This window comes from Tachyglossus aculeatus, chromosome 3 (genome assembly GCF_015852505.1).
Source record: "Tachyglossus aculeatus isolate mTacAcu1 chromosome 3, mTacAcu1.pri, whole genome shotgun sequence".
NCBI classification, from domain to species: domain Eukaryota; kingdom Metazoa; phylum Chordata; class Mammalia; order Monotremata; family Tachyglossidae; genus Tachyglossus; species Tachyglossus aculeatus.
The window spans coordinates 85170968-85188285 of record NC_052068.1 but is presented as its reverse complement, the minus strand read 5'-3'; the positions used below and the strand labels follow the sequence as shown (position 1 = coordinate 85188285).

At 44.8% G+C, this 17318-nt stretch overlaps 1 protein-coding gene across 1 annotated transcript in view; it reads right to left on the bottom strand.

Annotated features, from left to right (window-relative positions):
* Positions 1 to 406: 406 nt before the first annotated feature.
* Positions 407 to 17318, bottom strand: part of MEX3C (mex-3 RNA binding family member C) — a 32954-nt gene continuing 16042 nt past the window's right edge. Inside the window, exon 2 of the mRNA XM_038744306.1 lies at positions 407 to 1648. Coding sequence (XP_038600234.1) covers positions 423 to 1648 — 1226 coding nt within the window. The 3' untranslated portion in view covers positions 407 to 422. The remainder of the gene's footprint in view (positions 1649 to 17318) is intronic.

Below are 17318 nucleotides of genomic sequence, written 5' to 3'. Positions count from 1 at the left end.
AAAATACGGGTAGGCCCATGGGATTCATTGCCTTCAAATCTTAGAGGTGGTCAACTTAACTCGCGGGCCCGGGAAGCCCACGGTTTCATCCCCCGACGAGCTGAGTTTAAACCCAACTTCGTCCCGTAATCTCAGATCAACTGCGTCTCTGCTCGACAGGACACCCATTTAAGTCAGACTGGACAGAGACCACTTAGGTTTAGTGTTACCACAGCAGCCTTTCGGAAAGTATTATCAATTGACTAACAATTTCTGCCTAATCCCAAGAAAGCCTGATAACAGTCATAAGAATTCATTAGGAAGTTTACTGGGGGTACCACTTACACCCATGCCTTTAAGAGAGTCCATATAGAGCTAGAATATATTCATACACATATATAGGTGTATATATATATTTTATATATATATATATATATATATAATTAAGAGTGAATTTGGATTGCCTGAGTAACAGCTGTCTGGCAAACTGGACAAGATGGCGTTCTCTTTTCACAGATCTTGTTGGCACATTCCATGCAGAAGAGGTTGTGACCACACGGAACTAGGGCAGCAATCACTTCGTTCTCAAAGCATATCACGCAGTCGTGCTTCCGTCTCGATTCGGGGGGCGAGCTCGACGTGGAGCCGCCGTTGGAAGAGGAGTAACTGTTGGTACCATTAGAAAAAGCAGGGATGTAGATGGGAAGGCCAACGTGGTGCCCCGTACTGGGTGGGTCGCTTCTCACCCTCCGAGCGAGCGGATGTTCCAGGCTTTCGGGAAATGTAGGAGACAGGCGAGGGGTGGATGGCTGACTTCCTCTACGCTGGGTCTTCAGGTTTCCGGAAGGGTCGCTCCCGAAGCCGGAGAGCGGGTTCACGGGTTCGAACGGGGTCCATATGGTTTGGGAAGCTGCGGCTAAGGAGTCAAAGGCGGGAGAGTCAACCGCGAGGTCTTCGGAGCCCACAGACGGCAGGGTTTCTCCAAACCAAAAGTTCCCTGTGCTGAATGGACTAGTTGGGCTGAAGTCAGCCAACCTATTGCTGCCGAAGTAGGAATCTGTGGAGCCGCTTCCTAGAGAGCTGGAGCTATCGTTTCTGTAATTGGATATCATTCGGGTGCGACTGGGAGGGACGGGATTGGAAGAGAGCCACGCCGAGCCCAGAGTCCCCCCTTCAAAACTCACGTCGGTACCGTTGTAATGGAAATCGTTTTCTTCGTTCAGCTCGATGTAGTTGCCGGTGCGCATGGCGATGTGCATCTCGATCTCTTCCCGGGCTCGATCCACGTTTTCGGGCATCCCCGTCACCTCGAAGACGGGCTCCTTGTCTCGGCTCGGGGTGACTATGTACGTATGGGTCTGCTGCTGAATCCTTTTGATGGTGGCTCCTTTGGGGCCGACCACCAGTCCGACGACTCGATAGGGCACCCGGACTTGGACCGTGGTCTGACCTGGCAGGTTGGGAGTGCAAGGCAGCCCGCCCAGGGCGGGACCGTTTTTGTTGCGAGATGCTCGGATCATGGAAAAGTGCTCGGCGGCTGACAGTATTTCCCTCTTGGCCATGGCCACGTCTTCTTTCCGTCCGGTGACAACAAAAATGGGTTCTTCACCGCGCACCGGTGTTTTGATGTAAGTATTAGTCTTGGCCCTTAGTGCTTTAATCTTACAACCTGTTTGGAAAAGGAAAGAAAAAGCAGAAACGTTTATTCCATGTGTCTCGAAGTTCAAAATAACGGGAGACTGGGTCCCTCCCACCGGCTAAAACAGAACTTCAACCCAATTTCAAGGGGTGTACATGCATAACTACATAATTCAATTGCCTCAAAGTCAAAATGACTCAAGGAAACCTATTGCCCAACTGACCAGCACTGACATTTTAAAAGAAAAACCAGCTTAACATTAATTAGGTAAACACCGAAATGAAATTTAACAGCCTGCATCATGGATGGAGAATTGCATCACCTCCGCTTATTACATTCAGTATTTCTAAAAACCACACTTTAACCCACTGCCTTAAAAATGCACACTTATTACAGTGTTCACACACCGTGGCAAGATTATTCGCTTGTCAGTCAAGATCATTTCAGTTTGGTTTATGAAAGAAGCACATCCATACTAGGTCATTAACTCCCATCATATAATTCTAAAAGGATGTTTCACATTTACTTTTACGACTTCACTTCCTCCTCCTCGCTCTGTTAGTCACTGCAGGGTGATAACACAAAGCCCAAAGGGTGCTTCTCCCACACAAGGTAAAGGGTTAGTCAAAAGTCAAAGGTGCGCTTAAAAAAAAAATTGATTAAAAAAACCTTAATCACTGGTCTTTTAGTTTCACGCCACAGGTGAATTTTAGGTTCTTTAGGTACCTTTGAAGAACAATAGCGGAAGCTTGGGATAAAACAGTCATTCTGGTTTTGGAAAAGTGACTTTGCAGAAGTTGAGTAGTTAAAAATCACACCCATCAAGTCAGTGTACTAAGTGCTTACATTTTAGGAAGAGTTACAACTAGAGAGGCAGCAGGGCCTCATGGAAAGAGCAGGAGACTGGGAGGAGGCAGGGGGCCCAGGTTCTGGTCCCAACTATGCCAATGACCTGCTCAGTGACCGTAGGGTAAGGCACAACCTCCCTGGGCCTCAGTTTCCTCATCTGTAAAATGGGGGTAAAAGAGATGGTGAGCCCTGGGGTGAGGGGACGGGGTGGTGCCAATTTGATAAATTTTGTAAACTACTCGAGCGCTCAGCATATAGCGAGTGATGAATTAGGAACCATAATTAATGAAGCACCGCTCTGTGTCACTAGGGAGACTGTGTGGAAATGGATTAAGGACTCCAAGGGATTTACAATCTAAGAAGGAAGAGATTAGGATGGGGAGGAAGAGAGAGTGAGAAGTCAGAAGTCAGAACAATTAGAAAATTACAGAGCAGGTTGAAGCTCAGCTATTTAAGGGTTTCAGTAGCAAAGTCCAACCCTCTGGCCCTCCCCAACTCCAGGCAGAATTGTCACTGGTGAGCACCTACCCTAACTTTTCAGCTGGCTAACTGTTGCGAAGGTTGGGTTTCTCCCTCCGTGGAGGGTGAGGAAGGAGGGGAGGGAGGGGAACGAGGGAGGGGCTTGTCGCCTCAGCCTTCAAGGCCCTCTCCCTTCCTAGCCCTCAGAGGCCATGGGAGGGTGAGATTTTGGAATTATGAGCTGCCAGTTTTCTGCCCACTTCAGTTTTGCCTATTTTTGAAAGAAGTCCCATTAGAGCTTCCAGTCCCTCTTTCTTCCCCATCTACCTAGTTTTCTAATACAATGTGGAATTCATACTGGAAATGCCAAGTAGAAAGAGCCCAGGGCTGAGAGTCAGAGGATCTGGGTTCTAATTCCATTCTGTTCCTCGCTCGCTATGTGTCCTTAACTTCTCTGTGCCTCCATTTCCTTATCTGTAATATGGGGATTCAATACATGATGTCCTTCCTGTGTGGACTGTGAGCCCCATTTGGGCAGGGACTGTGTGCACCCTGATTACCTTGTATCAGCCCCAGTGACTAGTACAGTGTCTGGCATAAACTCAGCACTTAAATACCTCAATTATCTTTAGCCCTAAGCTTCTAATTCTACTTGGGTGCCCGCTGGAGCTGGAATAGGCTGTTGACAATAATACTGTGTGCAAATGTGATCGTTAAGAACGATATATGACCAACAACCCCTTCTACTAGTATGTAAAAATTGTCCTTTGATAGCTTGTCAAATTTTGTCACCTGCAGGACTGTGATAAGCAGATGGAATTTCAGTTCTCCCAACATTTCCAAGTTTTTACTGCATTCATAATAATAATACCAGTGATGGTATTTTATGAAGTGCTTACTATGTGCCAAGCACTGTTCTAAGCAATGGGATAGATACATATTAATCAGGTTGGTTCACAGTCTCTGTCCCCCGCAGGACTCACACTCTACATAGGAGGGAATGGGATTTAATGCCCATTAGATAACAGGCACAGAGAAGTTAAGCAACTTCTCCCAGGTCACCCAGCAGACATATGACAGAGCCAGAATAAGAACTCAAGTCTTCTGACCCCAGGGCCCGTGCTCTTCCCTCTAGACCACACTGCTTTTCAAGATTATGACTTTAAATGTCTAAGGACAATAACTGAGGCATGAGAATAGCTGTATGTGCAATAGCTTACTATGCCGTTGGGCACAATAAGTATTTTCCTAGTCACTAGTCATTCCAGGTTTGACTTGGGGATTTTATGGATCTGCATTCCCATCTTACTGACACTTGCCTTTAGATTCCTCTCTCTAAGTTGGCAGATAACACCAAGTTTGAGGGTCACCTTCCCCTCTCATCTCATGTGGAAGAGGAGAAACCTCTCTGCTCAACACCCCTTTAGAGATTGGGGAGGAGTTGGGATGGAGTGGATATGGCACAGTCCTACATCCCTCCCACTCCTATATCCCTTTCACGCCATGATCCGGCTAGGCTCTTGGTGAGGGACCAGGTTGAAAAAAAATCGTGCCAGGCATCCCTGGCGAGGAATTTAAAGCAGGTCTAGCAGTAGAAACAGTACACGTAGGAACCCCACTATGAGTGGTTGGTAATGGTGGGGAGTTGGTGGGTTGCCACGGTGGTCTGGTGGGCCATGTGCAGTCAGGAGGCTTGTGGTTAAGTCTCTACTGCTTTAGGATACTCACTCTCCCTCTTAAATTGGAGCCCCATGTTGGGCTGGGACTATGTCCAATCTACTCGTCTTGCACCTACTCCAAATCTTAACAACGAAAGCACCCACAATCCTTGCCGAATGAATACCATAATTACTATTAGGCTGGGATCAAAATTTACAGGGATTGGCCAAATTGTATTAAAAAAACCATCAGACACAGTGCAATCCGTAATAGATTTACAAGAGGCAGTATAGTGGGTAATGAGAATGCATTGCACAGATAAAAGGAGGGAAAAATAAGTGGCTAGGAACAATTATGGGAACAGGTATAGTAGTTACAAGTTGAAGGGTCAGAAATATAGTGCTGTTGAAAAAAAACCCAAAACAAACCAGCATGGTAGATGTGCAACACTGTGGCATGAGCCAAGAGGTAATTCTGCTCAACCTGACCTGAGCCATGACTTTGTTAGCACAGTAGGTCCAGTTTATGGATAGTGATGAGGTGGGGATTTAAAAGGGTTAAGAGAAGAAATAGACAGTGCTTTTGCTAACCACTTTTGACATCAATTACTTATATTAATATCTGTCTCCCCCTCTACACCGAAAACTCATTATGGGAAGGGATGGTGTCCTCTAATTCTGTTGTACTGTACGCTCCCAGGTGTTTAGTACAGTATTCTGCACACAGTAAGTGTTCAATAAATGCGACTGATTGATTTAGAAAGTTAATACTATGGATGTGGCTGGGAGGGGAAGAGGAGGAAAAAAAAAGTCAGGATATGGTCATTCAGAAATTTTAACACCTGATGTAGGCAGAGAGACAAAATTTATTTTTAAATCCATCAGCGGTATTCACTGAACCCTTACTGTGCGCAGAGCACTGTATTAAGTATTTGGAAGAGTCCAATACAATAGGTTTGGTAGACACGATCCCTGCCTTCAAAGGGCTTAAAAATTTTATGGGAGAGACAGTTAAAATAAATTAGTTAGGGAACTTGATTGACAGTATTTATTGAGTGTTTACAGAATGCAGAGCACTGTTCTACATACAATTCAACCGAGTTGGTAAGCATAATCCCTGCCCAAAAGGAAACAGCAGAATATATGGTTACGCACATAAATTCTGTAGGGCCAGTATTTGTTACTCTTACTATATTTGTTAAGTGCTTTCTACATGTCAAGCACCGTTCTAAGCACTGGGGTAGATACAAGTTAATCAGGTTGGACAGAGCAGTCAGAACAGTCTAAGAAGAAAGGAGAACAGGCACTGAACCTCCATTTTACAGATGAGGCAACAGATATACAGTCTCCCCATCTAGGACATAAGCTCATTGTGGGCAGGGAATTTGTCTGTTATACTGTACTCTCCCCAGCACCCAATACAGTGCTCTGCACCCAGTAAGTGCTCAATAAATATGATTGGCTGACTGATGTAAAATTAAGTGACTTGCCCAAGGTCACCCAGTAAACAACTGGCCTGTGCTCTTTCCACCAGACCACGCTGTTTTGCAAAGTGCTTATCCTTGGTGCTCTTTCAAAATAATAAACACAGACAACCATTTTTAAGTGGGTTAAAGTATCTGGTGATTAGTCAGCCTCCACTTCATTTGCTATCAACCAGTTGGATTTAGAAACCAAGTGTATATAGTCCAGGCAATCCATTTAGCTGAAGAGCGCCCATACTCCTGGAACCCTCACCCAAGAACGGGCCTTGTGCCAGACATGTTTGGATCAGTGGGGGACTGAGATGAAACAGAGTGACCGAGGACAGCTGCAGGATTCAGAAAGAGCAACTTCGAGTTTTGAGACAAGCTTCATGTGTGCAGAGAGAATCTGTGAACATGACAGTCTCCTTTGGGGACAAGGGTTATATGCGATGGAGGCAGGGTGGGGCAAGAGGAAGATTAGAGAGATAAACGGCAGAGAGTAAATTGCAGATTCCATTCTTGCATTGAGAACAGCCCTCTCAGGCTGACAGAGGGCAGATTAAAAGAAGTCACGGGGCAACCTAGGTTTTTTTTTTTTAAATGGTGTTTGTTAAGTGCTTACTATGTGCCAGGCACTGTACTAAGCGCTGGGTTAGACCAAACCTTAATTAGTCTGAACGTGGTCCACATCCCTCATGGGGGCTCACAGTCTTAATCCCCATTTTACAGGTGAGGTATCGGGCACAGAAGTTAAGTGCCTGACACGAAGTCATACAGCAGATAAATGGCAGAGCCAGGATTAGAACCTAGGTCCTTCTGATGCCTAGGCCCAAGCTCTACCCATTAAGCTATGCTGCTTCTCTTGTATCTTATTGGGCTCTGGTTTCAGTTTGGGTCTGGTTGTGGTTGTGTTATGCTTGCAGGTGGTTGGTGAAAACCTCAGTTACAGTTCTGAGTGTGCTATGGTTCCACTTACAACACAGCTCATAAGAGAGATGGAAATACTGAGGCCTGACAAAAGCAATTCCCCCCAGAAAAAACCCCCACATATACACAATTTGTGGCCCCAAAAATAAAAATTAATGTTAAGAACATAAACCCAATATTCAATTTCATTACACTGAACATCATTTGATTCATGATCCCAATTTGTGTGAGGGTACAATTTAGTTTTCCACACAAGATCTAGATTAGTAGGTGGTGACAAAATTGGCCATTTCTGCATCATAACTGGGGCAAGAATCTCCCTGAGAAAGCAATCTGCTTGTAAAAAATGATATTGGATAATTGCAAAGGAACACTAATGCTATTATATATTTTCTGCTTTTAAATGGACTTGAGGTCCCTACTTATTGCTAGTCAGCATGCTAGAGTTAGACAAAATCTAAATAGCTATTAAAGTAAGCAGTACTGCAAATTAGGATGGGACCAAGGGAAATACAAAAATATTTTCGTTGCAAAGGACTCTGAACTGCTTTAGGACATAGAAAGTACAAGGAACCAAGCAAAAAAGTGAGTATGCTTGTGCAAGACTTGAATTGATCACTCATATTTACTGTGTGCAGAGCACTGAACTACCTGCTTGAGAAGACCACAACTTAACAGACATATTCCCTGCCCACAACAAGTTTACAGTCTAGAGGGAGAGGCAGACATTAATATAAATACATATAATTGCACATACGTATATAAGTGGTGTGGGGCACATATGTAGAGTAGGCAGTTGGGTCACAAGCCTTAAAAGTTTAAGAACTTAGGCAGTAAGATCTTTCTATTCCCCACATCCTCCTCCTAGCTCCAAGTTCTTTTTCACTAGATAATATATGGTATAATTTTATTAGATTTTACCTGACTTCCCCCATCCTGTTTATATATATTTTTTAATTTGAGTAATATCTGAAATAATCTGGGTTGTTTTGTTCCCTAGATACCCCTGTAACTCATCTCTGGTTCTGTAGCTTTTTTTTTAAATGGTATTTGTTAAGTGCTTGTTAGGCATCCAACACTGTTCTAAGCCCAGGGGTAGCAGATAGAAAACAGTCAAGTTGGACAGAATCCCTGTCCCACAAGGGCTCACAATCTAAACCGGAGGGAGGAGGATTCAAACACCATTTTACAGATGAGGTACAGCTTGTTGTGGGCACTAAGTGTTCACTAGTTCAGTGCCAGGCACATAGTAAGCACTTAACAAAACCCGTTAAAAAAAGGGAAATGTGCCTACCATGTTGCATTGTATTCTCCCAAATGCTTAGTAGTGTGTCCTGCCCACAATAAGTGCTCAATAAATACCCCTTGATTGCTATCATCCACGGGGCAATTCCTGCTCCTTCTCTCTCCATCATCCTGTTCTCTTTTCCCTGTCTAGGTGGAGAAGCAGGAGAGAGAGGTGGCTGCTGTTTCCCCTGCCAAGTGCAAGGGCACCCGTTCTTTTTTCCCCACCTGCCCCCACACTACCCCTTACTACTCCTTTATGGAAGGGATTAACTGCAGCAGCTCTTGTCACTACTACTTCCTCTAAAAGCATCTATTCTGTCTCAGGTGACAATGATGTCACCCCTTCTGTAGGAAGCTCAAACTTGGAAATCATGGAAACCACCCCCCTCCAACTGTTTGTAAATTTCAGCCTAGAAAACCTGGTGATTACCCCTCAATTTATTATTCTAATTCCCCCAAAATATAACCCTCCCCCCCCCCCCCACACACATGAGAAATGACGGCATTTGTTAAGCGCTTACTATGTGCAAAGCACTGTTCTAAGCGCTGGGGAGGATACAAGGCGACCAGGTTGTCCCACATGGGGCTCACAGTCTTAATCCCTTTTTTACAGATGCGATAACTGAGGCTTAGGGAATTTAAGTGACTTGACCAAGGTCACACAGCTGACAATTGGCAGAGCCGAGATTTGAACCCATGACCTCTGACTCCCAAGCCTGTGCTCTTTCCATTGAGCCATGCTGCTTCTCATGCATAATCATCCAAAGGATTTAGAACCAAACTCAAGTGTAAGAGTTGTGCAAACAATAGTTCATAAAAGTGGGGAGAAAGGGAGAGATACAGGCTTCAAACAGATCAATCAGAAGAGAAGGCCATCATTTGGGGGTCTTTTCAGCCCAGACTGAAAACATTAAGTCTCAGACCTGGAATGAGTATGGTTGGGAGCTCAGCTAAGAAAACTTGGGTTGGCCGGGGGTGGGGGGAGTCCCCATGACCCTGAACACAAAGATAAACTTGTTAAGAAACCTCATTTGGACACTAGGAAGAAAAACATATATTCTACATCAGACTCCAAACATGCTTATTTACATAAAGTTCATACATCTCAGGTGGTAAACAGAAAGAGAGAAAGAAACTGCAGAAGACTGGGAAAGCACTGGGCTCAGTGCAAGGAACACTATTCAGAAACGCAGGGCAGGAGGAGTTAAAATATCATATCCATATCAGAGAGGCTGAACAATGCCACTGTCCTAAAGCTAGTGTTCCCGGAGTGCACTTAGTGAACGAAATACACTTCCATCCCTTCAGAAACTGATGCCTGCGCAGGGGCGGCAGAACTGTCCAAGGCATCAGGGTCAAAGATCGGAAGCTGTGTGACCAAGTTGTGGACAGGGATGTCTACCAACTCCGCACACAGCATATGCTCAATAAATACCACTGATTGATAAGTTTGGGGTCCCTGGGGAAGATGGGGCACAAGGCCAGCAATGAGATATTAACTGGGTAGGAAATTTAAGTTAGTGAGGGTTTAAAAAAAAAAAAAAAGCCAGTCAACAGCCGATCCTAGTCACCACCTCTTCACCATTACCCTAAAGAAAAAAAAATACAAGGACCCAATATAATTTTCTGAATACTGATTATGGGCTTCTCGTCCCTCAATTATTTAATTTTGGATAAGGCCTTAGGAACCAAATCTGAATCCGAGCATGCAAAAGGGAAAACCTTCCAAGTCTACGGAATGCAAAACCTCAAAGAAATAAGCTAAAATATGAAATGCCAACCTTCCGACCTGGAGAAAGTTAAACGAATCTAGTGCTTTCCATAACGTTTTTCAGGTATTAATGGAATTCTAATAACCTGAATGTAGTTCAACACATGGTCAACCAAAGCTTTAAAGTCCAGCACATGCTTATAGCCCAAACTCATACACATCAGTGTTGACTGAGAAGGCTCATCTGATGAGGCTGAGGAGCAGGGAGAATACTGGAGAGGAAAGAAAATGAAAGGAATATATTCAACAGGGTAAAAGGTCTATTCAGCTATGAAATATGAAACCTTGTACAATATCATGCATGATAATTATTAGTCATTCCCAACAGTTTTGCCAGATAAGTTAGATCATAACTTACCGCTCTCCTTTGGGATAGTGCTGGGATAAGGAACAGCCCGGGTACTGTACGCATTTCATTGCTAAGGGACAAACCTGGCTAAAAGGGGAGCCAAGTGTAGGTGTCGGCTTTTTAAGCTTCTTTCTCCGGGTTATGGTTCTGAACACTGCATTTTTTAATTCATTCATATCAGGATATTAGAGGACATTCTTTCATCTTATTTTTTATTACTTACTGGGGAAATTCGGGGACCTGTGCAGTCTCTTTCCTACACAAATCAAGCCCAGGAGTCACTTGCAAGAAAACATGAGGCCCAGGCATTCCACGGGTCAATCAATGGTACTTACTGAGCACTTACTGTGTGCAGAAAACTGTACTTAGTGCTTGGGAGAGTACAACATAACAGCTGACAGCAGAATCAATGGTATTTACTGATTACAACTGTACCCACAAGGAGCTTACAATCTAGAACTGTAAGGGGCCACCTGGGGTTTATTCCTAAGGGATGACTTTTAGGGATCTGCCCCTGGACAGAGAATCTCTCCAGGTTTCAACTCTTTAGTTCCTGTCACTCTCCCCTGGCTTTCTAAGTGACATAGCCAGGTAGTAAGGGAATCATCTGGGGTCCACCTAGCCAGCCTGCTTCCAGAGGGTTAGCTGCTGGAAGTTAAGTTTCTTTCCCATTCCTACTCTGCCTTGTATGAACCTGCCCCTGGCAGATGTGAGTATCATCCCATTTGAATGAAACAGCTTAGAAAAAAATCCCTACAAGGAGGATATCCACAAGGATACCTTCCCCAGGTACCATTTACTTTTCTGTTTCTCAGGCTGTGATGGCCAGCTCCACTGGCTCCCACGTTTATGAGAGGGAGGAGGCAGCTGGGAGAACTACTCTGTGGTTTCCCCCCCTTCCCACCCCGGGAAAGTGTAAGTACTTAGCCAAAGCCAATCAGAGAGAAGGACTGGGGAGGAAGTAAGGGGGGCAGGTAGTTGGAGGGAAAGAAAAACCATTTCCATCTTGGAGGCGAGGGGTGGCAAGCCTTGTGCCTGGGAAATGGGAAATGGGAAGAGCATGTGCTGTGACCCTGGAGGGGCCCAGGGAATAACAAGGGACTAACCCGGGGGTGGGTTAGGACACCCTGGGGTCCAGAGTTAGGATTCTGGAGGAATGAGCCTGTTGTCCTTGAAGGGGAAAAGAGGACATCACAGTACTAAGTCCTTGGGAGAGTACAATATAACAATAAAAAGGAATTCCCTGCCCAAAGCAAGTTTACTGGACTACCCCTCTAAAATATGTCCTAGCACCCGAAATGGGTGGTCCAGGAGTAGTTTCATTCTAGAACTGGAGTGCCCCCCTCTCCTCAGATCTGCATTTCTTTAGCTAGCATACAGAAAACACTACTGATGATAAAAAAAAATCTATCAAACAGTATATTTCCTAAGACCTTTTAAACTCTGGACGAGCTGGACTAATGAGAAGTATTGCTTTGTCTTTCCTCCCTCTCAAAAGCTAGTGTAAAGCAATCACGAAAAGAATTACATGTAAGGGTACGGAAATCAGAGGCTTTGGAAGTGAAAGGGGAAAAAACCCCCACTATAGTAATAGACAAGCTAACCACGATGGAATTAAAACCGATGAACTAACCTTACAGGTATTTTCCTTTACTCAGGTACCAAGAATTTGCCCATTCAATCATGCTACCTATTGTGGAAGAGGAGGAGGAACAGTCACCCATTTTTCCCCCAACACCAGGAGGGAGACAGGAAGGTAAGAGGGTACTTAAATTATGAGTCAGACACACACTTAATCCACAGCTAAATCTGGTTAACCTAATCTGAAATTAGTTTAACTGGTATGGCTCCTGGAGGGTCTTTCAGGGCTATGTTTCTGCCTATGCCCTTGAAGTCTGTCAGCATGGCAGTAGTTGAGCTTTTTTTTTTAAAATAAAAAAATGCACCCATGGAAGTTCAAACAATGACTGCTCCCTCCTACCCAAACAAATAAAAGTGGAAACTGTCTAGCCACAGCAGGGTGACATGCTAAGTTTAGGAAGATTCTCCCCTCTTCTAATAAGTATAAGGGAGCATTCAGAGTAACTCTTCCTTTCCTAGGCAGCAGGGCAATCCAGGCTGCCGAGCGTTGGTAAAGCCAGGAATCCCGACATAGTGCTCAGAAGAGTGCTTGGCACACAGTAAGCGCTTAACAGATACATTCATTATTATTAAGTCCTTAACCCCCTTTCTTTTCATTTAACCTTCCAGAGCCAGTCACCAAGCAAGAAGTCCAGGAGGGTCTAAAATGCCAAACTGACTCAGAGCAGCTCCCTTTCACTCCTCTGATCTCATGGAGGCAGCCAGTCTCCCCTCCCTAACCTGGGCCGAGCTGACTAGGCTTCCACTGACCCTGTTAGTGCAGGCCCCCACCCCCGCCAAACTCCCAGAAATGTACCACCTCCCCTTCTTCTTAATGACATTTATTAAGTGCTTACTCTGTGCCATGAACTGTACTAAATGCTAGGGTAGATAAAAAGATGATCAGGTTGGACACAATCCATGTTCTACACTGGACTCACAGTTTTAATCCCCATTTTACAGATGAGGTAACAGATGTACAGAAATGGATACTTTTATGGTATGTATTAAATGCTTGTTATGTGCCAGGCAGTGTACTAAGTGCTGGGCCAGATATAAGCTAATCATGTTAGACACAGTCCATGTACCACATGGGACCCACAGTATTAACCCCCATTTTATAGATGAGGTAACAGACACAGAAGTGAAGTGGCTTGCCCAAGGTCACAAAGCTGGGATTAGAATTTAACTCCTCTGACTCCTGGGCCCTACTAGGCCATGCTGCTTCCCTTCCCCTTTCTTCCCAAATCGAAAAAGCAAAAGCACAGAATCCCCACAGTCACCTAGCCGCCTCAGCCCCTCCTGCTTGAAATGCACCGGGTCCCTGCAGCCTAAGAGAGGAATTCCTCCCCATCACCCTGGCCCCACAAAGGAGACGTTGAAATTGGATGGATTTAAAGATGATACCATATACCAAGAGAAACCAGACTCCATTCCCTGCGGCTAGCCCATTTCTGACTGGACTGGTTTGATGTCACTAGGGAAAGGAGAGTTGGGGTGAAGAAGGGGATTAGGGCACAAAGTGGCTTGTTGGTTTTCTAGTCTCACCCTTAGTGGACAAAAGTGGAGCCTGCTGAGAACTGGGCAGAAGGGGAGGGAGGAGAGGAAGAGATGGATGCAGAAGCTGGCACCCCCAGGAGTGACCCAAAAGTTTAGAACGGAATGTCAGCTGGAAGGAGGAGGAAAAGCCACCTGGACAGTGGGAGAAAGTGTCCGCAAGTCCAGTGTAGGGTAAGGGGAAATGGCTCTGGAAGCACAGGGACAAGCCTTAAGTATATGGCAGTAGCTGGTTTGCATCTTTAATTTAAATAAATACTGTGATTTGGAACCCAATGCCGGTTCTAATATTAGTCATGTTTTGGGGTAGGTTTTGCCAAAATTTGACTTCCATTACTCTCAGAGAGGGAAAGCTGGCTATACGAGAATCAGTTTCTGACTAAATATTGCATGAAAGTTGCATGCTGTGAAGCATTTAAAAATAAAACCAAAGAGTCTTGGAGCTGTACACATCTGTCATCTAGTTATGGGCTGGAAAAATATGAAACCATAAGGCCTGCCATTCATTTTGAGGAGAGTTCTAAAAATTCTACCCATCACAAAGTTTGTCCCTAGTTTCAAGTTCCATTGTACTCTTATTGTGAAACTGACAGTGAAAACAGAGGTGGAAAACAATTTCCAGTCCCTGCAGGTTGGGGAAAAAAAAAGCAACAACAAAACACACTGCCTCACTTTTTAACAAGGCAATCAGACTGTAAGCTTTCGAGGACAGGGAATGTATACCTGCTCTATTATATACTGTACTCTCCCTAGCTCCTAGTACAGTGCTCTACAAACAGTAAGCACTAATGAAGTACCGCTGATGGACTGATTCCCCATTTTCACCCTCATTTTCATCAACTCAGTTCCCACAATGGATCAACCAGGACCTAGACTGTTCTTCTCAAAAACTTCAGATCCACTGGTACTACCCCAAATTTCCTTTTCTAGATTTGCACCTAACCCAATGACTTCAGTCCATTACATTTCTCAAGGAATCCTACATGCAATAGGCAATTATTCCATCTCCTACAGTATTCAGCCATATGGCTCTAGGCCTCTATTCTTCCTTTGCTCACATCAAGAAAGGCATGCATCATTTAGCCAAGACTAGCTGCATCCACATGTTCACAAGTTCCTACTGCCTTATTTTCAAACCCAATGTAACCAATGGTATTTATCGAACACCAGGTGTAGAACATTGTAATAAGCATCTGGAGACCAGAACACAAGACATACATACCCTCCCTGCCCTCAAGGGGTCTACAAATTCCTTGCAGCTTAATTTTAAAACAGCAGCCCCACCGGGCTCCCCCCCTCCCCACCCGATTGATCTTTTAGGACCGTACAACCAAGGAAATGGAAGAAAATGCCCTCTAAACACATTATCCCCGTGGGCCCTGCTGAGAGCTCACCTCCTCCAGGAGGCCTTCCCAGACTGAGCCCCTTCCTTCCTCTCCCCCTTGTCCCCCTCTCCATCCCCCCCATCTTACCTCCTTCCCTTCCCCACAGCACCTGGATATATGTATATGTTTGTACATATTTATTACTCTATTTATTTTACTTGTACATATCTACTCTATTTTATTTTGTTACTATGTTTGGTTTTGTTCTCTGTCTCCCCCTTTTAGACTGTGAGCCCACTGTTGGGTAGGGACTGTCTCTATATGTTGCCAATTTGTACTTCCCAAGCGTTTAGTACAGTGCTCTGCACATAGTAAGCGCTCAATAAATACAATTGATGATGATGATGATTATCCATGTTGTTCGCTGTCAGTTGCTACAGACTGAGTAAAGAGTTACAGTGTGAAAATCAACTACACACTAACTGCAGTATCAACTTGCTATTTGTAAGATGGAGAGCAATGTTTCACGTGGTGTCATTCATTATAGAACTCATTTGTTGAAATTTCTTAATCTTCCATCCTGCTCCTGGGAATTTTTAAGCAATTTCTGTCTGGCCAGGTTTATCCCCATTATACTGTAAGCCCATAGAGAGCAGTGGTTGTGTGGCCTGCTTCTGTTGTACCCTCCCAAATGCCTAGCATAATACCTTGGAATCAATAGACAGTCAGCTGAAATTCACCAGAGACAATTTGGTGAAAAAGGTCCACGGATTCATTGCCTCATGCATGCATGCAAAAAAAAAAAAAAAAAAAAAGTTTTCTCACTTTGTAACATACCCAATTTCACCTTTAAACTATGAGGGTGTCTACTTGTTGCTCTGCTACCACAGCTGCATATTGTGGATGAAGACTTCTAACATAAAATGACCTTTTAATGTGCAGGAGTGATTTCCGCCCTCCTCCCCCCACCGACCACTACAATTTTGGACATATTCAATTAACTTCTACAGTCTATAAACAAGGAAAAAAACAACCAAGTTATTTCTTGCCCTAATGGCTACATGTCAGAAAAGACTTAAAGTAGCTCACCTTGGGGTACTTGGGGTGGGTGTGTGTGGGGTGGGGTGGGGGAAGAGAATAAATAGGTGAAGAAATAAACCTTTTTCCCCCACTGGTGAGAGCAGAAGGGAAGTTCTGGGGGCTCTAGGACACTGATGGAGCCCCACACAGTATGGGGAAGAGGACCAATTTTCCTCTTTGTCTCTTTCATCCTTGGGTTTCCTCCCCCCTCCCCCAGTGCACACACCCCAACCCTCAATGAGGGGAATTTCAGGGCTGATGAGACAAAAACTCCACATTCACAACGTTTGGATTTATAGTTAGCACACATGGAGCCAAGCTGAAGGTCACTTCCTCTCTGGTTAAAGTGTTGAATTCCAGATACTACAATTAAGACTATAAAAACATCCTACTCCAAAGGCATTTTACTTACAAATGAATTTTCAGTCATACAGGCAAGTGGGACCCTAGATCTCCACCACCAACCCCACCCCCACCCCCCGCCGCCTGACCCCCTTGCAGAATGAGATTCCTCACCAACTATTTTTGACTTTTCTTGGAAGGATAAGGAAAGGACAGAGGAAAGGCAATGCCTAGTCAGAGTTTCAACACCAAAAGCTGGCCTCCCAGGATTTTAGGAAAATTCTGGGGAATCCCAGAACCAAAGGGGTTTCAGGTCACCCTCAAGGGCTTATTTTCTCTGTTATAGGCACCCCACGGAGAGAAAGAGAGCTGAACCTCTCCCCCCACTACACCCCCCCACCCCTTACTTTCCTGGTTCTGGGGTAACCAGTTCCATCCAACTTCTCCGTCATTCTCCTATCCCTTTAAAACTCCAGGGAATCCTCTGAAATGCCCTTCCCTAGAAGAAATCCCCAAAAGAAAAGCCACACCCAGCTTGGATTCCTCCTGGTCAGCTGCAGCACAGACCAAATGCCCTAGGAAACGGTTGGTCTGGCTAGGAACCCTGGCTTGGTCTCGCTTAGGAGGAGGGTCACAGGTCGCCTTGGGGCAAACTTTCTAGCACATGTATAGAAGTGAGTCACTGTGTTTGCTGGAAGCAGGAGGGAGAAGTCCAAAGTGAAGTGTGGGGCTTGGCCCAAGTTTCACCCTTCCATGACTTGGGCCAGAGGGGGCCTTTGGGGTTGTGCAGCTGGGAAAGCAGAGCGATGAAAAGACATTTGTCACCAGGCCTCTTCACTTTAAAGGACATCAAGTTGGTGACAACAATGCATGACTTTTGACTGAGTAAAAAAGCATGGTAGGGGCTCCAGTAGAGACTGCACGACCAGATGCAGGTCATCAGAGTCTTCTGTGGGTTCCAGATTCCCATTGCCACTTTGAGATTAAGGGCACTTAAAATTCCCATTACT